At 42.6% G+C, this 25,020-nt stretch overlaps 1 protein-coding gene across 1 annotated transcript in view; it reads right to left on the reverse strand.

Moving 5' to 3' along the window:
* Positions 1-11,505, reverse strand: part of dnah1 (dynein, axonemal, heavy chain 1) — a 395,000-nt gene extending 383,495 nt beyond the window's left edge. The window contains exons 1-2 of the mRNA XM_048606524.1: positions 11,351-11,505; positions 635-814 (exon numbers count right to left, since the gene is read on the reverse strand). Of these exons, the coding sequence (XP_048462481.1) occupies positions 635-796 (162 nt within the window). The 5' untranslated portion in view covers positions 797-814; positions 11,351-11,505. The remainder of the gene's footprint in view (positions 1-634; positions 815-11,350) is intronic.
* Positions 11,506-25,020: the final 13,515 nt, after the last annotated feature.

Below are 25,020 nucleotides of genomic sequence, written 5' to 3' on the forward strand. Positions count from 1 at the left end.
TTCATCAAAAAAGTATTTTTTAAAGGGAACGACAAGGGAGAAAAATGAATGTTATATGCTTGTATTAAAACATGATTTTACTGCTACCTGGTTGCCAGGCCCTAATTTGATATCTGCCTTTACTCTACTCTCTTCCCCATTTAGAAAAGTTTCAAACAACTTTTAATATACACAACAAAATGCAAGCCAAAGATTTCATGGGTGGTGGGGTGGGATGGGGAGGGAATGATAGGAAAAGGAAGTGCAATCACAAACCTATAAACCGTTGTCTGATTTGGAATGTAATCTATTCTTAAGACAGTGGTAGATTTTGAAATAGACATAACATACATCCCCAGGTATAATCAACCATCTCAATCAACCATCAATTTGTTAACAGAATGTAGTTTCTCAAAGCTTGGCTTGGGCTGAGGCAAAATTGAGACATCTACATTTCAGATCAGCATTACCACAACCAAAACCAGTAAAATGCTCATGTGACAGGTGATTGTTCTGAAATTTCTGTAGTGCACTGACTTAGGACAGAGTCAAGTATGTTCATTAATGCAGTTTTCTAGATGTAGTATACAGCAACCCAAACCATTAGAAGTGGTTTGGCCGTGCATGGCATGCAATAGATATTCACAGCACTTACCCCCAGAATGGCTGATGCTCCTGCAGCAAGAATCTCTGAATAGAAACCCCTTGGTTTAATTGCAGGGTATTTTTGCACCATCTCTTCAGAATCCTGTAAGTTGGCTTTAGGTGATTTTAATTTCTTTTTTGGAGGGAATTTTGATCTGTTGCTCAATTCCATCCTCTATCAGAACTCAAACTGAAACAAAGTACAGTTAGATATTGTAACGCCAGTATTGATGTTTCTTGACATTCAAGATTGTTCACTAGAATATAGAAGTTTAAAATTATATGGAGTTTCAATGAAGTAAATATTCCATTAATTGTTAAATTGGTAACAAGAAGGGATATAATTTTTTTTAAAAATCACCAATAAGACTAAAGAACAAGTTTAGAATTTCTTTTTTTACCTAACGCAGGACTGTTAGATTGTGTAATGCACTATGAAAGAAGAAAAATCCACAATAGATTTTAAAGTTATTGGGAACTGTTATGATCTCAGCAACTGTACTATTGGACAAGACACAGTTAAGATTTAAAACTGACTTGATAGATTGTTTATATTTAAAGTGCTGGTCATTTATTGAAGCACAGGCACACAAAACTGCAGTTTTCTTTAACAATGAAACAGACGTTTATTACCATTATAAGACCGTAAGATGTCCAAGCAGAAGTAGGTTATTTGGCCCAACAAGTTTGCTCTGCCTTTCAGTGAGATCATAGCAGATCTGATCATTCCTAACTCCAACTTCCAGACTTATCAGTATTAACATTGATTCCCTTACTGATAAAAAAGTTGGTCTACTTCAGCCTTGAATATACTTAACTCAGCCTCAAAAGAACTCTACAGTAACGAATTCCACAGACTGACTACCTTCCAAGAGAAAAATTACTGCCACATCTGACTTAAATGAGCAATGCCTGACTTGGAGTTTATGCCCTCTGGTCGGAGACTCTCCCACAAGGGAAAATAACTTCTCAGCATCAACTCTGGCAAGCCTCATAAGAATCGTATGTGTTTCAATAAGGTCACTGCTCATTCTTCTAAATTCCAATGAATACAGACCCAACCTACTTAACCTTTCCTCATGAGATATCTTCTCCATACCCAGAATCAACCAAGTGAATCTTCTCTGGGTTTCCTACAATGCCAGTTTATCTTTCCTTTGATATGAGCCAGGAGCAGCCAGCAAGGTAAGTTTGTGCATAAAATACTTACCTTGTGAATAGGTGGAGTGAAGGCTGAGCAGGAGCAAACGCAGACATGGGGACTGCTGGGTAAGTGAACTAATATAGTCGGGCAGTGGCTAAACCCAAAACACTACACGTGTAGTGTCTCCCAACCAAACTCCTCCTCTAACCAAAAAAAAGACTGTGTGGAGGGTCAGTAAGGTGAGGTCTTTTTTTCTTTTTTTTCCTTTCTCTTTATCTCTTTTGGCAATATAGAGCAGAGGGAATGGAAGCTAGGGCAGTTGCATGCTCCTCTTGTAGTATGTGTGAGGTAAGGGTCACCACGAGTGTCCCTGCTGACTTCACTGCAAGAAGTGCACCCAACTTCAGCTCCTCACAAACCGCATTAGGGAACTGGAGCTGCAGCTGGAAGAACTCTATCATTCTGGAGGCTGAGGGGGTGATAGAGAGGAGTTATAGAGAGGTAGTCACACCTAAGTTCCAGGATAAAGGTAGCTGGGTGACTGTTAGGGGAGGGAAAGATAATAGGCAGGCAGTGCAGGGGTCCCCTGTAGCTGTTCCCCTCAATAATAAGTATACCGTTTGGATACTGTTGGGGAGGGACAACCTACCAGGGGAAAGCCATTGTGGCCAGGTCACTGGCACTGAGCCTGGCTCTGTGGCTCAGAAGGCAAAGGGTGAGAATAGGAGAGCAATAGTGATAGGAGAGTCAACGGTTAGGGGAACAGACAGGAGATTCTGTTGTCGCAAACCAGACTCACAGATGGTATGTTGCCTCCCAGGTGCCAGGGTCAGGGATGTCTCCGATCGAGTCTACAGGATTCTTAAGGGGGAGGGTGAGCAGCCAGAAGCTGTGGTACACATTGGTACCAATGACATAACTAGGAAAAGGGATGAGGACCTGAAAAGTGAATATAGGGAGTTAGGTTGGAAGCTAAAAGGCAGGACGAGCAGAGTAGTAATCAGGATTACTACTGGTGCCACGGGCTAGTGAGGCTAGGAATAGAGAGCGAGTGCAGCTGAACGCGTGGCTACAGAGCTGGTGTAGGACGGAGGGCTTCAGATATGTGGATCGTTGGGATACTTCCTGAGGAAGGTGGGACCTGTACAAGAAGGATGGGTTGCACCTAAACTGGAGGGGCACCAATATCCTTGGCAGGAAGTTTGCTAGAGCTCTTCGGGAGGGTTTAAATTAGTTTGGAAGGGAGATGGGAATCGGAGCTACGGGTCAGAGGATGGGGTAGCTGGTGTACAGGCAGATACAGTATGCAGAGAGTCTGTGAGGAAGGATAGAAAGTTGATAAGGCAAAGTTGCAGCCAGTGTGACGGGTTGAAGTGTGTCTATTTTAACGCATGTGTCAGGAATAACGGGGATGAACTTAGAGCATGGATCAGTACTTGGAGCTATGATGTTGTGGCCATTATGGAGACTTGGATAACACAGGGGCAGGAATGGTTGTTGGATGTTCTGGGGTTTAGATGTTTCAAAAGAAATAGGGAGGGAGGTAAGAGAGGTGGGGGGAGTGGCATTGCTAATCAGGGATAGTATCACAGCTGCAGAAAGGGAGGTCATCGAGGAGAGTTTGTCGACTGAGTCAGTATGGGTGGAAGTCAGAAACAGGAAAGGAGCAGTCACTTTGTTGGGAGTTTTCTATAGACCCCTCAATAGCAACAGAGACACTGAGGAACAGATTGGGAGGCAGATTTTGGAAAGGTGCAGAAGTAATAGGATTGTTGTCATGGGCGACTTCAACTTCCCTAATATCGACTAGAACCTCCTTAGTGCAAATAGTTTGGATGGAGTGATTTTGTCAGGTGTGACCAGGAAGGATTCCTGACTCAATATGCAGATAGGCTGACTACAGGGGAGGCCATATTGGATTTGGTGCTTGGCAACCAACCAGGCCAGGTGTCAGATCTCTGTGGGAGAGCATTTCGGTGATGGTGATCACAACTCCCTGACCTTTACGAAAGTCATGGAGAGGGATAGGAGCCGACAATATGGAAAAGTATTTAATTGGGGGAGGGGGAATTACAATGCTATTAGGCAGGAACTGTGGAGCATAAATTGGGAACAGATGTTATCAGGGAAATACACGACAGAAAGGTGAAAGTTGTTTAGGGAGCACTGACGCAAGGAAGGGATGGTAAGGTGAAGGAACCTTGGATGACAAGACATGTGGAACATCTAGTCAAGAGGAAGAAGGAAGCTTACTTAAGGTTGAGGAAGCAAGGATCAGACAGGGCTCCAGAGGGTTACAAGGTAGCCAGGAAGGAACTGAAGAATGGACTTAGGAGACCTAGAAGGGGGCATGAAGCCTTGGCGGGTAGGATGAAGGAAAACCCGAAAGCATTCTATACTCATGTGAGGAACAGTAGGATGGCCAGAGTGAGGGTAGGGCCGATCAGGGATAGTGGAGGGAACTTGTGCCTGGAGTTGCAGGAGGTCCTTAATGAATACTTTGCTTTAGTTTCACCAGTGAAAGGGACCTTGACGTTTGTGAGGACAGCGTGAAACAGGCTGATATGCTCGAACAGATTGACGTTAGGAAGGAGGTTGTGCTAGAAATTTTGAAAAACATGAGAACAGACAAGTCCCCTGGGCCAGACAGGATATATCCAAGGTTACTACGGGAAGCGAGGGAAGAGATTGTTGCGCCTTTGGCGATGATCTTTGCGTCCTCACTGTCCATTGGAGTAGTACCAGATGATTGGAGGATAGCAAATGTTATTTCCTTGTTCAAGAAAGGGAATAGGAATAACCCTGGGAATTACAGACCAGTCAGTCTTACTTCTGTGATGGGCAAATTATTGGAGAGGATTCTGAGGGATACTATTTAGGATTATTTGGAAAAGCATAGTTTGATTAGAAATAGTCAGCATGGCTTTGCGAGGGGCAGGTCATGCCTCACAAGCTTTATTGAATTCTTTGAGGAGGTGACAAAACAGTCGATGTGGAGTATATGGATTTTAGCAAAGTGTTTGATAAGGTTCCCCATGGTAGGCTCATTCAGAAAGTAAGGAGACATAGGATTCAGGGAAATTTGGCTGTCTGGATACAGAATTGGCTATCCAGTAGAAGACAGAGGGTGGTAGTAGATGGAAAGTATTCAGCCTAGAGCTCGGTGACCAGTGGTGTTCCACAGGGATCTGTTCTGGGACCTCTTCTCTTTGTGATTTTTATAAATGACTTAGGTGAGGAAGTGGAAGGATGAGTTAGTAAGTTTGCTGATGACATGAAGGTTCGTTGAATTGTTGTTAGTGTGGAGGGCTGTTTTAAGTTGCAATGGGACGTTGACAGGGTGGCGTTTAGGGTGGCACGGTGGCTCAGTGGCTAGGGACCTGGGTTCAATTCCAGCCTTGGGTGACTGGCTGTGTGGAGTTTGCACATTCTCCCCGTGTCTGCGTGGGTTTGCTCCGGTTTCCTCCCACAGTCCAAAGATGTGCAGGTTAGGTGAATTGGCCATGCTAGATTGCCCATAGGAATATGTAGATTAGGTGGGTTATAGGGGGATGAGTCTGGTTGGGATGCTTTGAGGGTCGGTGTGGACTTGTTGGGCCAAAGGGCCTGTTTCTACAGCGTAGGGATTCTATTCTATTCTATGACAAGATGTAGAGCTGGGCAAAGAAGTGGCAGATGGAATTCAACCTGGAAAAGTTTGAAGTGATTCATTTTGGAAGGTTGAATTTTAATGCAGAATACAGGGTTAATGGCAGGATTCTTGGCAGTGTGGAGGAACAGAGGGATCTTGGGGTCCATGTCCATAGAATCCTCAAAGTTGGCACCCAACTTGATACAGTTAAGAAGGCGTATGGTGTGTTGGCTTTCATTGGCAAGGGAATTGAGTTTAAGAGCCGTGAGCAGCTCTATAAAACCCTGGTTAGACCACACTTGGAATATTGTGTTCTGTTCTAGTTGCCTCATTATAGGAAGGATGTGGAAGCTTTAGAGAGGGTGCACAAGAGATTTACCAGGATGCTGACTGGACTGGAAGGCAGGTCTTATGAGGAAAAGTTGAGGGAGCTAGGGCTTTTCTCATTGGAGCAAAGAAGGATGAGAGGTGACTTGATAGAGGTGTACAAGATGACAGGCATAGATACAGTGGATAGCCAGAGACTTTTTCCCAGGGTGGAAATGGCTATCACAAGGGGGCATAATTTTAAGGTGATTGGAGGAAGGTATAGGGGAGATGTCAGAGGTAGGTTCTTTACACAGAGAGTGGTGGGTGTGTGGAATGCACTGCCAGCGGTGGTAGTAGAATCAGTTACATTAGGGACATTTAAGCAACTCTTGGATAGGCATATGGATGATAGTAAAATGAAGGGTATGCAGGTTAGTTTGATCTTAGAGTAGGATAATAGGTCGGCACAACATTGTGGGCCGAAGGGTCTGTACTGTGCTGTACTGTTCTATGTTCTATGTTCTAAAACTATTCACAGTATTCCAACTATGGCCTGACTTGTGCCTTGAATAATTTTGGCATGACCACCACATTTTTATATATTCAATTCCCACTGAAATAAAGGCAACACTCTAATAGACTTCCCACTGGCTGAATTTGAATGCTAGCTGGAATTGATTGGCAGGCCAAGCGGACTGGTTTTCATGCAAACGTTTCATCTCCCTTCAGTGCTGTGTAGCCTCCATTGAAGCGCTATTGTTCCGTCCCGCTCTGAACTTATGTGATCCAGTCTGTCATGGCAGGCAGTCTGGTCTCCGGATTTGTACTGTCGTGGTATGTAGATGGGGTCTATTTCAACATGTTTGTTAATTGCATCGGTGGTTGAAAACCAGGCCTCCAGGAATTCTCATGCTTGTCTTTGTCTAGTTTGTCCTAGTACTGTAACCTTGTCCTAGTTAAATTGATGTCCGTCTATGTCGGAGTGTATTGAAACGAGGGAGAGTTGGTCGTGCTGTTTTGCTACAAGTTGGTGTTCATGTATCCTGGTGGTGAGTTTCCTATGTAGTGTTTTTCGCAGTTGCTGCATGGTATTTTACATATCACATTTGTCCTGCTCATTGTGGGTATTGGGTGTGTCAAGACTGTTTAAATGAGCGATAATTCACTGCAACACCCCAGAGCTGCACAAAAAGAAGAGGAATATCTATACAGAGTCTTTGCAAACAATGGTTATCCTAACAGCTTCATCCGCTGATGCCTGGCAAACAAACAATATCAAGAAGACACTGTACGCCCCAAAACACTGGCCATCCTACCCATGTTAGAAACATATCAGAACTGAATACAAAACTCCTACGGCCTCTTGGATTAAGGATAGCACACAAACCAACAGCCACACTTTGCCAGTTACTCTCAAAGATGAAAGACCCCATACCCACAATAAGCAGGACAAATGTGATACACAAAATACCATGCAGCAACTGCGAGAAACACTACATTCACCTATCACCATTCCACTTACCTTTCCACAGCCACACCCCTCCTCTCTATTTATTTCCCCTCCCCATTTCTGATGAAGGGTCCTGACGCGAAACATCAACTTGCCTGCTCCTCTGATGCTGCCTAGCCTGCTGTGCTCCGCCAGCCCCACACGTGCTATCACCATACTGAAGATGGCCCCTTTATCCCAATTCTCCATCTTAGAGTTATACAGCACAGAAACAGACCCTTCAGTCCAACCAATCCATGCTGACCATAATCCCAAACTAAAACAGTCCCGCCTGCCTGCGTTGGCCCATATCCCTCCAAACCTTTCCTATTCATGTACTTATCTAAATCTCTTTTAAACATTGTAACTGTACCTGCATCCAACACTTCCTCTGGAAGTTCATTCCACATTTATTCTTCTATTATTAGCCAATCCTCTGTCCATGCTAATATACTACACCTATACTATGAGATCTTAGCTTAAGGGTGCAGTACCTTATTCAACATGTTTTGGAAATCCAAAAGTATAACATCTACTGGTTCTTCTTTATCTAACCTGCTTGTTACCTCCTCACTTCATAAATTTGTCAGGCATGGTTTCCCCTTCATGAAACCATCTTGCCGCTTCTTGATTTTATTTTGTGTTTCTAAATGCTCTGTTATTACATTCTCTACAATAGACTCTAACATTTTCCCAATGACAGATGTTAACTAGTCTCTAGTTACCTGCTTTTTGCCCCTCACCCTATTAGAGTATTACATTGCAAGTTTTCTGCTCCTCTGGGACTTTTCCCAAATTTGAAGGTTCTTCAAAGATTACTATCAATACATCCATTATCTCTATAGCTAATTCTTTTGAAATCCTAGGATGCAACCCATTGGGCACAGGGAACATGAGTCATTAGCCCTATTAGTTTCCCTAGTACTTTCTCTCTAGTGATAGCTGGGCCAACATTTGTTGCCCGTCCTTGAGGGGTCATGGCCGGGTGAAAGTTGAAATGATGTTTCCACTTCAAGGAGAACCTAAAACGAAGGTTGTGGTTTTAAAATAAGGAGTTGCCCATTTAAGAGATGAGGAAACATTTTTTTCTGACAGAGGGTTGAGAGTCTTTGGAATTCCCTTCCTCAAAACGCAGTGCATGCAAAGTCTTTAAGCATTTTTAAGGCAATGGCTGGATACATTATTGATTACCAAGGAGATGAAACATTTTCAGAGATATGCAAGAATGTAGAGTTGACGTTAAAATCAGATCAGCTATGATCTTGTTGAATGGTGGAGCAGTCAAAGGGCTAAGTGGAAGAGCCCAGCACATCAGTACAAAAGATAAGGCAGAAACATTCGTGGCAATCTTCAGCCGGAAATGTTGAGTGACTCATCCATCAGGCACAGCGAGTGAGGGGACAATTATAAGAAGGAGGGGGTAGCCATCAATGTGGGACTGATGGTGTTGTTCTTAAATACATACAGTATATAAAACAAGGTAAATGGCTCATAGCGCAGATTGAAATTGGCAACTATGATGATATGGGTATCAGAGAGACGTGGCTACAAAGGGGATCAGGACTAGGAATAAAAGTCCAAGGATATGCAGCCTATCGAAAGGACAGGCAGATGAGTAGAGGGGACGGGGTTGCCTTGTTAGTAAGAAATTAAATTAAACCAATAGCAAGTAGTGATATAGAGTTGGAAGGCATAGAATCTGTGTGGGTATAGTTGAGGAACTTCCAAAGCAAAAAAGAACCAGATGGGAGTTGTATGCAGGCCTCTTAGCAGTAGTCAAGATGTGGGGAAGAAAATAAATCAGGAGATAGAAAAGGCATGTAAGAAAGGCACTATTACAATAATCATGGGGGAACTTCAATTAGCAGATGTACTGGGAAAATCAGGTTGATAGCGGATCTCAAGAAAAGGAATTTGTGGAATGACTGAGATAGTTTTTTTGGAACAGCTTGTGGTAGAGCCCACTAGGAAGCAGGCAATTCTGGATTCGGTGACATATAATGTGACAGATTTGATTGGGGAGCTCAAGGTGAAGGAACACCTTGGGGCAGGGACCATGATGTGATAGAATTCATCCAGAAGGTGGAATCAGATATAAAAGTATTACATTTGAGTAAGAGTGGAGGTGGAGCCGAGCAATGGCAGACTTTTCTGGGGGTAAGCTAGATAGTAATATAAAAGAAGTTTGCAAGAGTTTTTTTAAGTATATAAAAGGTAAGAGAGAGGCAAGAGTGGACATTGAACCACTGGAAAATGAGGCTGGAGAAGTAGTAATGGGGTACAAATTAATGGCAGAGGCACTCCATAGGTATTTGCATCAGTTTTCACAGTGGAAAACATCAGCAGCATACAGAACTTCAAGAGAGTCAGGGGAAAGAGATGAGTATACTGGCCATCACTAAGGGAGAAGGTGCTGGGGAAGCTGAAAAGTCTGAGGTTATGTTTCTCAGACCAGATGTACTACACCCCAGAGTTCTGAAGAAGATAACTGAAGAGTTTGTATAGGTGATCTTTCAGGAATCACTGGAGTCAGGGATATTCCCAGAGGACTGGAAAATGGCTAATTTAAACAGTCCCATTTAAGAAGGGAGAGAGGCAGAAAACAGGAAACTATGGGCCAGTTAGCCTGAACTCCATTGTTGATGAGATTTTAGAATCCATCATTAAGGATTAGATTGTTAAGTACTTGAAAGTGTATGGTAAAAAGCATGGCTTTATCAAGGGAAGTCATGCCTGACAAATCTGTCAGAATTGTTTGAGGTGGTAATGAGCAAGTTAGACATTGGAGGCCCAGTGGATGTGATCTTTTTGGATTTCCAGAAAGCCTTTGACAAAGTGCCACACAGGAGGCTCCTCAATAAGATAAGAGAACATGATGTTAGGGGAAAGGTACTGGCATGGATAGAAGATTGGTTGACTAACAGAAGGTAGAGAATAGGGATAAAGAGGTCTTTTTCAAGATAGCTAGATGGAGTTCTGCAGGGCTTCATGTTGGCACCACAACTATTCACATTATATATTAATGATCTGGACAACAGAACTGTGAGTACTGTTGCTAGGTTCATAGATGACAAAAATAGATGGAGGGGCAGGTAGTGTTGAGAAAGCAGGGAAGCTATGGAGGACAAGTTATTGAGTGCATTTAAGACAAAGATAAACAGGCTATTGATCAGTGAGGGTATCAAGGATTACAGGGAGAAGGCCATTAGGAAGCATATCAGTCATGATCAAATGAAGATTCAATGGGCAGAATGGCCTAATTCTTATAGTCTAGTCACTGTACAAGCTTATGGAATATGGTTAGAGGTGAGCTTGGCTTGTGCCTGGGATGTGTCCTCTTATACCAAGGGAAGAGATGAAAATAGAGGAGAAAAAAGAATAGATTGGTATGAGCACCCTTCCAGTACTTTCAAAGCACTCGGACTTCTCTGGTCAATTTCACCAGCACTATCATTTATGATTATTGCCCTAGTCTTGTACTCATTCTTTCCGGTTAACCATTCATAACATTTCCTCCAATTGCTCTCCTACTGGCTCCATCTTCACCTCCACCTCCAATGGCCTTTCTCCTCACTCCTACATGATCCCCTCCAATCCACTCAATTCTGTAGTGGCATCATATTTTATCCACTGGTCCACTTCCTAATTCATGCCGATGACATTCAAGTTTACCTTTACTCCAGCACCAGCAGTTGTTGTTGTGCTGGCTGTTTTGCCATCAAGTGCTGGATGAATCAAGACGTTCTCTAACTCAGCATCACACGGGCAACACTGAACCCATCTATTTGGGTTCCTAACAGAAGGCTTTGTCAATTTACGTTAAACCAACTTTGTGTCGGCGTTGACAAGGAGTGGCGGGAGTGCTCCAAACTGCCGGCGTAACGCTAGCGGAAAGATGAGCAGCAGCAATCCCCGGTAACTAAACGATCGTTATAAACGAGTTCACGTCCAAACATTATATTTCCTTTCAAGATTTCTTTTTTTTTTGAAAAAGAAAGAGCAATCAGAATTTGTGGTTTTCAACACTGGGAAGCATGAAAGTAAAACGAACAATAAACCGGGACTGGGTGGATTTTTTTTTAAAAAATGAAGGGGTTTCGCTGCGTTTTAGTGGAGGGGATCGTGCTACTGCTGGGGGTGAGGTCTGACTTACCCCGATTGTAAAAGGCAGGCCCCTGTTCTGGCAGCAGGGTTTACGGAAGGTCAGTAGAACAGACCGGAACGGTTCAGCGCCAGAGAGAGAGAGGGATACAACGAATTTTAATCGTGGTTTCCCACCTGGCGGCTGGATTAATCACGGTCGCCCGCTCCTCGGCTTCCAGCAGGCCGCAGCCCCGTCTCCTAGCAACCGAACGCCGCGCGCGGTTACTAGGGAGCAAGCACCAAATTTAGGCCAGGGGTCAACAACACAATCATTTTCAAAACAAACGGTGGGAACCGTTCATATATAGCCTTTCTGCAGATTACACCTGATACGAAATTTAATCAACCTTTCACGCTTTGAGAACTGAAGGAGGTTTGTCCCAAGTTATCACTTTATGTTCCGTAACCAACTACTGCCACCCCCGCCAGCCACCGTTTTGGAAAACGCCATTGGAAGCGGATTGGAAAAGCCCATGTCCTACCTCTGTTCGGGGACTATTCAAAATATATTTGTTGTATATTTAACTACATGGTATCCAAGCAACAGTGATCGAGGGAATTTTGAAACAGAATCTTTACTCTGTAATTATACCTGACCCGGGAGAGTTTGAGCATCAGAAACAATGTTCCTCATAATTTGGCTTCAAAACGTTACTGATCCGTCAGATTAAAAGCGCAACAACTCGACATCGAGGGGGGATTTTGTATCCAAAGACAGGCAAAGCCGTTTGTGGAGTGATGCTGCTTGCATTCTTTTGCATGATATGACCAGAGTTCAATAATTCACATCAGATGATAAATTGGGTTCTCACGCTGATATGGCAAACTATGCATGTACTTTAATTTGGCATCGTCTTGCTCATTTTAAGAAACTATGGGAAATGGTTTCTGGGCATCTCTTGTCAAAATAGACTGCAAACTGGACAAGTCCACAGGTTAGGAAAGGAGTATAAATTGAAACATCAATGCGATTGTAACAAGGTCAGCCAGGTGGACCATGTAGAATATGAGTTCCCTGATTGGGTCTGTTAATCCGGTCCAATCAAGGGGCCCTGGCTGACTGATAAAAAGAGGAGCATCAGATGTCTGACACTTAGAGCTGGTTCCAAGGGAGCTGAACCAGAATCAAAGACTTTACTGATTCTCAAATTGCTGAATAAAAACTATAGCATCTCAAAATTACAGGAGGCTTGGCATTGTAATATTCCTGAACTAAATTGGTCAATTTATGAAAGGTTTAAGGATTTGGTGCCTCAGGGGAAGTTAGGCTCCTAATAACTGAAAAAGCTGTGGGTCCATAAGCTGTCAGGTGAATTACTCATTGCTTTTTATCTGCCCCAGTGTCATTTGCCCAGAAAAAAAAGCATTGTTTCCACATACTGGGCCAAGTCTTCGATGGCAGGATGAAAGAGTCAAGCTTCCCAAAAGATGCCAGAAATGCTTACCCCAACTCAAAGGCAACTGTTGTGAGTGAGTTTCTTCAGGAATGTTCTTTATTCTCATCACCAGTGAAACGACTCCACAGAAGCCAGTATCCCATCACCAAGTCACCCTTGATTTACACTGGAGAGTCCTTGTCACTGATCCAGTTTCCTCAGAGCCCACTCTCAGAGTGAACAGAAGCTCTGACACTCCTGTTTATATCTGTCAGGCAGGGATCCCTGATTGGACCAGATTAACAGCTCATATTCTATGAGATCCATCTGATTGACACTGTTACAATCATTGCATCCCTGTCCTCTCTGAGTCTGGGACATAGGCCAGTTCTTTTCTTAAAGCTCCACCTGGGGGTTTTAGCACTGGGTAAGGATCTTCCATCTCTGCCTCTGATACTGGTGGTGTGTAAGACACAGTGGCTCATGTCTTGCTTGTGAAGTGTCTCAGAAGAAATTAATTCTCCACCTCAGGCGGCAAAGGTGTCAAGGCAGCAAAGGTGTCGAGGCAGCGACATCTGCTTTGTCCATCTTAGATTCCGAGGTAACTTCAATGCTTGATGGACAGGGAGAACCCATGGGTTCTGGAGCTGTCAGAAAGGGAGTCAAAGAGCTGGGCACATTTTGTTCCCGCACTGTTTGCACGTTTGCAGCTTTCATACAGTCCACGTGCTTGTTCAGGACCGTCGCACATACCTGAATATTATACGTCACTGGACCTGACCTCGCATCAACCATGTCTCTTACCCATGCAGAGCCATTTCCATGGTTCCCAAACCAAACTTTGTCCCCTGAAATAAACTTTCTGTCTCACTTAGCAGAGTCTTGTGTCCAGCATTGGTGTTCTTGATGCAGTTTCACTTTACAGCCATTTCAGTTGATTTTCCTGGATTCCTAATGCACTGGATTAAGGCGTTCTGATTTGAATTGACACACTGGTGAAGATGCCTAGGTCCCAAAGCTGCTAGACTTGAGACCCTATTCTAAATTAAAATGTTTAACTTTATGTGTATGCACACAATCTTGGGTATTCTTATCTAGCTAAAGCAGAAAACAATATGAAATGAGGAGTAATTATTAGAAAAGCCCAGGTTATGTGCAGGCATGGCCCATGGCATCACTGGCCACAACAGGCTATAGGAAGCAAAAACCAAAAGAACTGCGGATGCTGTAAATCAGGAACAAAAACAGAAGTTGCTGGAAAAGCTCAGCAGGTCTGACAGCATCTGTGAAGAAAAAATCAGAGTTAACCTTTCAGGTCCGATGACCCTTCCTCAGATCTGCCTATAGGAAGGCTATAGGAAGCACCTGGCTACTTGCATAAATACCATTGATGTCATCAGGCATGTGAAGATGGGGACTGGGACAAGGGGAAGACAGTTCTGAGCTACCCCGCCTTGGCAATGTCTGAAGAATAGATCTCCTCGACTGCTATCACCTCACTGCCTATCTCTGGCCACTGTGCTCCCTGAGGAAGGACACTTCCAGAAAGATGACCCCGGAGACTGGGTAGACTGTTTGCCTGCTCCCTCCACCTGTTGCTCCTCCTCACTATTATCTCCTCATCCGAATGCCTGTGCATGCTCAGTCTGGGCTAATGATATCAACTGGCCATGATACTGTGTTCCTGCATGTGTGTTTTCATTACTCCACCTGGTGGTGGTCTTCATAACGAACGTGCCCTAAAAATGTACAAATGCTAAAGGAAATGTTACTGTGTGCTGCTTCGACTAATAAAGGAGTTAGTGAGAGCAAAAACAATCCATGAAAACCAAAAATTAGCCCTGGAGAAAATCTTACGAAGTGCTGTTGAAATATATAATTTGACTCTTTGTATTTGGTATGCATGGTCTGGGATATCCTGGATGTGCAACATGCATTAAGTACTAGTTGAGTCTTTTGAAACAAAAGGTAAGCTCAAGGACCAGCTGATTGCAGTCCACAGAATTCATAGGTGCTGGAAAATGCATTGATGCTTCAAAATTTCGGATTTGAAGGCATGGTGTTTTAGAAATAAAATTTGAAATCTGGAGGTCTTTGCTGGACTGCATTGTGACAATATCATGGAAAAAGATTGACACAAGTACTTAAATAGCAGAGACGCAGAGATGATAATGGTGACTAGTGGGAGGGTTTTCTAATACAGGGGATTCACATATTTGGCCTGAGTACAGATAAAAATAAATTCTGGGCGATGAGCTGGGAGACATAAGGAGATGAAAATTAACTATCACAATCAGGACATGGAATCAGGTCAAGAATCTTGTCAAATAACATATATGCACAGTGGAACACATATTACAGGTTGCTTCAACTGAAAAAACTATAATAATAAAATAGGATTGACGCATAGTCCATAAGAAAATATTGGATGGTACAAGGAATTGCTTAACTGCTAATGCAAGAAGTCTTAGAAATAAATTGTTGGAATCTTATGTAGCATTAGAAAATCCAGATCTTAAAGATCTTCTGAAAATCATTCATCGTTATCTCTGTTCCAAAAAAGGAGAGACAGAAAGCAGAAAACAACAGGTCACTTAGCGTAATGTGCATTCTAGGGAAAATGCTACAATCTGTTATTGAGGAAGTGGGACATTTAGAAAATTATACTGCAATCATGCAGTGCTAAGATGTTTTTGAAAAGGATGTTGCTGGAACTGGAGGGTTTGAGTCACTGGGAGAGGTTGAACAGGCTGGGGCTTTTTTCCCCGGAGCTTCAGAGGTGAGGGGTGATCCTGTTGAGGTTTGTAAAATCATGAGGGGCATGGATAGGGTGAATGTCCAAGGTCTTTTTGCCAATCGCCTGCCCTTATTCCACGGCTGCGTTTGTGCCCAGTTGCCCTTAGAAAGGGAGCATGCAGTGTCCACCAATACCCTCAATGCCTTTAGACAAAGGTGGTCACTGCAGGGTTGGAGTGCCTTATTCCCCTTCTGACTCCATTTTATTTAGCCCCCTCTCTGCCTCCCTCCGTTTTGGTGTTAATGCATTGCCTTTGTCGAATTTTGAACATCAATTCATTTAATGGCAAACAGGAGTGATTTAGTGCTGGTGGATAATAGATGGAAATTGACATGAGTGATGTGGTAATGGGGAAAAAAATTCAGTTGTGCATGAAGACACTTCTGATTATAAAAAAAAAATTAAAAAAAGAAGAATGGGTCTTAACCCTATTGAAACATATAAGATGCTGAGGGGACTTCACAAGTCCAATGTTGAGAGGATGCTTCACCTTGGGGAGTCGAGACTAGGGAACATCGTTTAAAAATTAGGGGTTTCCCATTTGAGACTGATATAAGAAGAAAAATTTCCCTCAGACAGCTGTTAGTCTGTGGAATTTCCTTCCTCAGAAAACAGTGGTGATTGACTCATTGAGTAGGCTCAGTTAGATAGATTTTTGATCAACAAGGAAATCAAGGGTTATTCAGGATGGACATAAAAGTCAAATTGAGGTCACATTCAAAATAACCATTATCTAATCAAGGATAACACAGTGTGGAGCTGGAGAAACACAGCAGGCCAGGCAGTATCAGAGGAGCAGGAAAGCTGATGTTTCGGATCGGGACCCTTCTTCAGAAAATCAGAAAATCTCTGACTCCAGCATCGGCAGTTCTTACTATCTCTATTATCTAATCAAATGCTGGAGCAGGCTGAAGGGGTTAGAAGACCTACTCCAGCTCCTCATTCTTGTTTACTTGTATTAGTGAAACATGACTGGATTTATGGGTGGTATTGAATCCAATATGGCGAAATATAACTATTTCAGCAAAGATAGAACAGACTGTAACAGTGTTGCATCAAACTTCCATGTGAGGGAATACTGGCCAGCACTATTTCATAGAATCCCTACAGTGTGGAAACAGGCCCTTCAGCCCAACAAGTCCACACCGACCCTCAGAGCATCCCACCCACGTCCCTAAACACTATAGGCAATTTAACATGGCCAATCCACCTAGCCTGCACATCTTTGGACTGTGGGAGGAAACCCACGCAGACACGAGGAGAATGTGCAAAACTCCAAACAGACAGTCACCTGAGGGTGGAATTGAACCCAGGCCTCTGGTGCTAACCACTGAGTCACCATGCCACCCCAAAAATCACAATATAATTTGTTTTAAATGTAATGGCTAATTCAAGATTGTAGTCAATTTAACACAAGTCAGAGATTTTAAGAGGGCTAAATTTTTAAAAAATGGCTGAGGATCTGGTAAAAGTTGACTGAATGATCCTGCAAAATAGGCAAATAAATCTGACAATAAGTGGAGCTGAATCTTTTGTTTTTTCAAGTATGTTGGGTTTTTTAGTGAGATTTCTTACCGTATCTTACCGAACAACACCTTATTAACTACCTACCCCTCCCATGGCATCTATCACATCTAAATCTAGCCCCATCATATTATGAACCATTTTCAGGAATAACTCACAAATTAACAACGATGCACTGAAAAACTGGCAGCCCTTGTGTCCATGCCATTTTTAAAAAGCTACTGTGCACAGTGATGTGCTCTAGCATTCTGAAGCTGTCCTGCTCAGTCAAGGCCATTGAGGATGATGGCACCATGATATACCATCAGGCACCTGGAGATCCTGATCAAGGGATGACGCAAAGGAGGGCTAGCTTCATTCTGAATACCGACAGTGGAGACCACAACACCAGTCCATGGTGCCTTGATCTGAGGTCAGTGTTATCTTGATGGTCCAAAGGAATGGCAAGTGCACATTGCAAAACGTGCTGTAACAAGGTCGGGGCAGCATGGTGGCTCAGTGCCAAGCATGCAGGTTCGATTCCAGCATTGGGTGACTGTATATGTGGAGTTACCACATCATCCCCATGTCTGCGTGGGTTTTCTCCGAGACCCTCTGTCTAAAGCTGTGCAGATTAGGTGGATTAACCATGCTAAATTGCCTCTAGTATCCAGGGATGTGCAGGCAACGTGGTTAGTAGTGGTAAATGTGGGGTTACAGGGATAGGGTGGGATGTTGGGTTTCTGGATGGGATGCTGTTTGGAGGGTCAGTGTGGAGTCAATGGGCCAAATAGCCTCTTTCAGCACTGTAGAGATTGTATGATTCTATAAGGTCAATGATCTTCTCCACTGCGCCAAGGTAAGTGCTACACTCCTATCTCTGCCACCTCACACACTTCCCACCAAAGCTCATGCTGCTATTGCCTGAAAAATCTTCTGTCAGCCACTCTCACCACCATCACGACATACCCCATCTACAAAAGCCTAACCCTGCATGGATTCTGCGCTGTCTCCTCATCCCTCGGAACACCTCACCACCTTTCACCCACCTGCACCAGCACTAACAGCTGTGCCACCAAATTTCATGTGACTCAATTTCTTCCTTACTCTAATTATAGGGGAAAACAGTCCATAACAGGGCAGAAAGAGCAGGTACGGGTGGAGAGATACCCAATGTTAGGCACCCAACCAAACCTCCAGGGCCAATGGGCTTCAGAGCCAAATTCGTTCTCTCCACTCCAGCTGCAGAACTAAGAAATACACTAAGAAGTCGTGGGATGGAGTAGAAGAAGAAAACTTATCGACACCTTGACACTGTTGCCTCTTATCCTACAATATCCCTATTTTGTCTCTGGCCACTATGTCCAAAAGTATTGGTGTAAATTAGTTGGTCTGGGGCAGTGAGGATCAATGCATTAGAATGGTGAGGAATTAGGGACCCCGCAAGTCTCTATTCTGTACAGTGCATGAGTCTGTGTGGTGATGTTGTTTCTCTTTAAAGGCTCTCACATTGGTGGGTCATGCAGACCCCTCCCTCACAAATCAAGTCACTTACCCTATCCACTCCAAGGGTAATCACAGCCATTACCTTTTGCTATTGTGAACTTTTGATTTCCAGCACAATGGAAGTTGACGGTGAGTGCTCTTCAGCCATTGGCTTCCAGTTTCTGTGTCTGCATGTCAGTGAGACCTCAAGCATCCAAATCTCCTTCCTGGTAGCCCTTCCCATAAACCCTATCAGCTTTGCATCTGTCCATCTTTCCCACCCTCTTCCAGCCCCATATGAGATGACATACCAGGTGTTACTACATACTGCCTGACCCCCTTGAATCCAGTGTTCTTCTCATTCTGGATGAATTTCCCCATCTTGCATGACCTTGCCCCCTACTTCCCATTCATGCTTTTCCATATCCCCACCTTGCAGATATTGCTTCCCCCCAGACTGCAGCCCCAATCCCCATAAATGCATTCCTGAGTCTCCTTCTCAGGGTGGTGCCCCTTGTTCCACCCAAATCATATTAGCTTTAACCCCTGGACTGGCTGCCATGGAGCTCAGGACTGACTGTACGTTACTCTCCAGATTGCAGGGATATGGATCCCCTGATGGAGATCACCCTGATTAGGGCCAATTCCCTGGACTGATAATAGAAGGCTGCTCTTAACTTACTGTGTTGAGACCCCCTGACTAACAGTTGCATCCATGGATTTTGGTGAGGGCTACTTCCTTATGAGTATGTGACGTGACTGCTTTCTTGTTGCATATGTGGTATGTATGCCATGTTTGCTCGCACATTGTGCATGTATGGGATTGATCTATCACACTGCCATACAACAGGATGTATATCAGTTTGACTGAGGACTGTTGACCAGCCAAGGCATGCTACCTGGTTGAGTGACTGGTGTAATTAAAACGGCAATACATAGATGGAGGGAGCATGCAAGTAGGCACTGTAAGTAAATGCTAAGAGAGCAAGCAATCTGCCCTGAGATGCAACCTGGTCTTTGAGCTGGGTGCATGTCCAAGCGCACAAATGGTCCCTGCTACAACCTTTCAATACAGTTGCTGGTGTGCCCTGAAACGCAGCTCTATGGTTCCAGAGTGCCCTGCAATTAGACTAGAGAGGTGCTATGATGTCATGAAGTGTTGGCAATTGCCAAATGGCAATGACTATGGATAAGGGTTTATGCAGCTGGTGCCCATGGATCGTACCCTGCGATGCCATTTGATCCAAAGCAATATAGAAGTCCTTCAGATCACATGGTGAGCTAAAGTTGCCACATAGCTGATCTGATTTGCCTGTTGAACTTTCACAACGTCTAGCTTGTTCAACGCATTTGGAAAGATAGGAAGTTGAATGTTAATGTTGTAAGTTGTGCAGTTGACAAGCTATTTAATATGCAATAGCTGCCCACCCCCCCCACCAAGTTGCCACTTCCTAGCAAGAAATTTACATGTCAAAAACATAAAAGCATACCTAAGATTCTCCCCATGTTGAGATAGGCCTCGCTGGACATCTCTTCTAATTCTTCCACAAACCTTGCCATAGCCCATGTCAGAATCCACCTATGGGTTCTATTTAAAACAGTTCTGAAACCAGCATGTTTTGATGACTATATGGAAGTAAATTTGATTGAAACAGTAAGCTTTCTGCATTTTTAAGGGCTTTAACTCAAATGGAAACAGCAGAAAGTAAAACATGCAATTAAACAAGGCAGAAAGAGCCACAACATTAGCCAAGAGATCTCTGCAAAAGAGACGGTGTGCAATTATGGCTGTCATGGCATTTATTTTTAACTGTCAGAAATCAAAAGACCTTTAAGAACTGTATAGGGTCACTAAAGGATGCTACAGGTCAGATTCACACTAATCCTAGGTTATGGTAGAGCCACGAAATGATGATATTGCATCTGTCTGTAGCCCCATTAATGACTCTTATGTTTCAAATAGTGAGTTCAGATGGAATTACATTGATAAAATAAAGAGTAATGTAATTTTGGACAGATTAGGAAAGCTGAAAGTTGATCCAGGTCCAAACCTGAACCAATCTTGAAATTAACTACATTTCTAAATTATAATAAAATGAGATAGCAATTTCTCAGCTGCTAATAAATTATAACAAGTACCTTGGAAGAAAATCTTTTTAATGTAATGGAATTGATGTGCTATTGTTTGTAATTGTGACATAGGCAGATCATTCTAATCATATATTAGCACAAAGCCCATATCCTGATGCAGTGCTGATTTTGTAAAAGAAATGATATTTTGTTCTGATAATAAACCATATGATGACGTTGCATGTTCTGTAACAGACAAGTGTTATAAATGAATGAATGAATTGTTAGTAATTGCTTGAGCTGGACTAGGCAATAATATTTGTCTCCTTCAAACCATATTACAGTGTAATTTGGATTAGCTAATGTCTCCCCTTAGCCATTCAGTTATGTCGTAAAGAGTATAAAAGAAAGAGAACAGCACCTCATATTTTGATTAGACACTTTAAAGCCTCTGGACACAACATTAAGTCCAACCATTTCAGACCATAAATTCTGGCTCTGTCTCTCTATCTCCCCCATCCCGTGGCCATTTTGTTGAATGTATTTTGTATTTTGCAGATTTTCTCCTGTTTTTGCTTTTTGATTGCAGCACATTTGCTCATCTTTTGCTTTTCCTGCCACATGACCATTACATTTGGCCCTGTAACACTGACACTTCTGCCATTCCATAATCTCCTTCCTTTCACCCTATCACATATGTACATTTATCCTGTTTCACCCACCTCTTCTTGAAAACCTATTAGTTCTCTAACTTTTCCCAGTTCTGATGAAAGACCTTCGACTTAAAACATTTGTTAACTCTGTTTTGCTCTCCACAGTTGCTGCCTGAGCTGCTAACTGTTTTCCACATTTTCTGTTTTCATTATGAAAGGAGCACACATTTACAAAAATTAACACACCAAAGGACTGCTGACTTAGAAGATTTAGCACAAAAATATCACAAAAGAGAAAGATTCAACAAAAAAGTACTCTCTATGAATATAGGAGGCATGGTTAATAAGTTTGTAGATGACGAAAAAATTGGTGTTATAGTGGACAGTGAAGAAAGTTATCTAAGAGTACAACTTGATCAACTGGGCCAATGGACTGAGGAATGGCAGATGGAGTTTAATTTTTTTTTCTTTATTCATTCATGGGATGTGGGCATCACTGGCTAGGCCAGCATTTATTGCCCATCCCTAACAGTTAAGAATCAACCACATTGCTGTGGATCTGGAGTCACATGTAGGCCAGACCAGGTAAGGATGGCAGTTTCCTTCCCTGAAGGATGTTAATGAACCAGATGGGGTTTTCCCAACAATTGACAATGGATTCATGGTCATCATTAGATTCTTAGTTTCATAAATTAATGGAATTCAAATTCTACCATCTGCCGTGGCAGGATTCAAACCCAAGTCCCCAGAACATTGTCTGGGTCTCTGGATTAACCATCCACTGATAATACCACTAGGCCATCACCTCCCCATTAATTCAGATTAATACAAGGTGTTGCATTTTGGTAAGACAAACCCAGGGCAGGTCTTGCACAGTTAATGGTAGGGCCCTGGGGAGTGTTGTTGAACAGACAAACCAAGTGGTGCAGGTACATAGTTCCATGAAAGTGGCATCACAGGTAGACAAGGTGATATAGAAGGTGTTCGGCATGTTTGCCTTTATCAATTAGAGCATTGAGTATAGCAGTTGGGACATCATGTTACAGCTGTACAAGACATTGGTAAGGCCACATTTGGAGTACTGTGTGCAATACTGGTCGCCCTGCTATAGGAAGGATGTTATTAAATTGGAAAGGGTAAGACTAGAGAGGGTTTGAGTTGTAAGGAGAGGCTGGATAGGCTGGGTCTTCTTCCCTGGAGTATAAGTGGCTGAGGAATAACTTTATAGAGGAGTATAAATTCATGAGGGGCATAGAAAGGGTGAACAGCTAAGGTCTTTCCCCCAAGATAGGGGGGTCCAAAAGTAGAGGGCATAGGTTTAACGTGAGAGGGGAAAGATTCAAAAGAGACCTGAGGGGCAACTTTTTCTCACAGAGGGTGGTCCGTATATAGAACGAGCTACCAGAGGAAGCAGTGGAGGAAGGGACAATTAAAACATTTAAAAGACATTTGATTGAGTGCATGGATAGGAAAGGTTTAGAGGGATATAGGCTAAATGCAGGCAAATTGGACTAGTTCAGTTTAGGAGACCTGGTTGACATTAGACGAGTTGGGCCAAAGGTTCTTTTTCCGTGCTGTATGACTATGACTATGTTGTTTAACCAGATATCTAGAATGATTTGTCCCTCCTAGTATACCAATCGTTCAGATTATAAAGTCCAAGAATAATTTGTCTTCTAAATTATTTTCCAAAGTGAGATCCAACTAACTTGGCTTCCAAGTTTTGCTGGTTTCTTGCTCTTGATGGGCTGAAGTGTCTTTCCATGTTTGATTGGAAAAAGCAAACATTATGACCCCCCTTTCTTCATTTGTCTTGAATCAGGTGCACTTGTATTGTATGAATTAAAACTAAAGGAATGCTGTTTGACTCCTGAGATTCTATGTGTTCAAGGTAGTAAATGAGACCTGCCTCCTCACCTATTGCCACAGTTGTTGAGTGGTGCACCTCATGTTATATAAGAACAATCATCTGTCTTTGCATATGGTCCTTTTGTGGTCTATGGCTGATTACCTATTTAGAAACATACCAAAAGTATTGGTGTTTATTTTTTGATTGTGACCATCTTGCACATTTTATCAATCAGGTGCAAACATCTGTCAATCTCATGCACACGGTCCTCAGTTCCAATTTCATTTGAAGAATTCACATTGAAGCATATGGATTGTGGTGAGCCAACACCTTAGTAGTCGGAGGATACTCAACTTGAGGGGGTAAGATGCTGACCAGTAGGAATGATGGTCCCAAACCACCATGGAAGACAAATTGTAGTTCATGTTATGAACACCAGTTGATTTCAACCAATCATCAGTAACTGCTGTGTTCCATGTTACATTGATGTTCTGCAGCAATACTGTAAATTGAAAGAAAAGCATTAAACACAGGAGAATCAGGAAGACAAACTTTAATAGAATGAGCAAAAAAGCAATGAAGGAAGCTGAAATAACGCCACAGAGGCTGGTATCCCGTCACCAAGTTACCCATTATTTAAACGTGCATAGTAGTTAACACTGGTCTGGCTTCCTCAGAGCCAGCTCTCCATGTGAACAGAACCTCTGACACTCCTGTTTATACCTGTCAGCCATAGATCCCTGATTGGACCAGATTAACAGGCCCAATCAGGGAACTCATATTCTATAAGGTCCACCTGGCTGACCTCGTTACAGAAGCAAAACAAAGTTATTTTGTTTTTTTCTATATAGTTGTCTTGTCAACAGTGGAGAGAAAGTGTTTAACTGGTGATAATAAATCTTTCACCTGCAGCTAGCAGGAACTTGGAGAATGTGCTTTGTACTGAAGTTCAAAGTGAATGCTGGCAGTGTGGTGAATACGCTTGATTATTCCTTTAGATGTTATTATGATAATACTGGGCAAGTCGGATTCCAGAATGAAATCTGGCTCAATAAATCCTTTTCTTTCAACTAATATGGCAGTCATTCACTGAAAGCTGCAGATGTTCTTTAACCACAGAGCAGAAGTTTATTCCACAAACGAAAGAAAAAAACCTAAGCTATCTATAAGTTTGAAAAACCTTAAAACACGTAGCAAAACAAAGTCTCATCCCATCTCTTGACACTACCAATTATAGAGACTCAAATCCAGAGTAATTAGTCCCTTTATATCAAATGTTTAAGTTTGACTTAACTGATCCTCCCTAGTTCTTTTCTGTTGTCTATAAAATCTTATATGAATATGGACAAAACTGAAAGCTGAGAAAGCCTACACTTTTAATAGCCTGCATATTTCTAACAAAACATGCCCGGATTGGAGGTTTCACAAACTAACTTTTTACACTGAGTAACAGTTCTCTGAACTGTCCTATACTCTTTTCTAGGCAAGAAACAATATTTGATTCCGAACCCAGCCAGGTCTCTTTCAAAACTGCCTAAGAGCTTGCAATCTTTGAGTCTTCTATGCTAAGATCAATCCTTAATTATCCTGAACCAAAAACAAACTAATTGCCTTCAGTGTTTACCGTACATAGCGTAAACAATACAGTACAAGCAATCTTTCATTAACAGTCCAGAGGTCCCTATTCCCTGACACATACCGGATTAGACCAGTGGTCCAGAAGAACTGTCTGACCATGTTATTTTCTTTTAAATTTTTCAAGAAAGGAACCCAGCCTTATGAGCTATTTTAGAATCCAAAACTCTAAAAGTTATCATTATATGTATACAAATTGCATACCTCTAATTACAGTATTTTCTCTATTCTTATCCAAATGCAGTTTGATTTTTTTCACTAACATGTATGCCAAGACCCAGGCTTAACTCTAGAAGTGTCTAGAAGAACATG

Source organism: Rhincodon typus, chromosome 16, assembly GCF_021869965.1.
Source record: "Rhincodon typus isolate 14 chromosome 16, sRhiTyp1.1, whole genome shotgun sequence".
In the NCBI taxonomy this organism is placed as follows: domain Eukaryota; kingdom Metazoa; phylum Chordata; class Chondrichthyes; order Orectolobiformes; family Rhincodontidae; genus Rhincodon; species Rhincodon typus.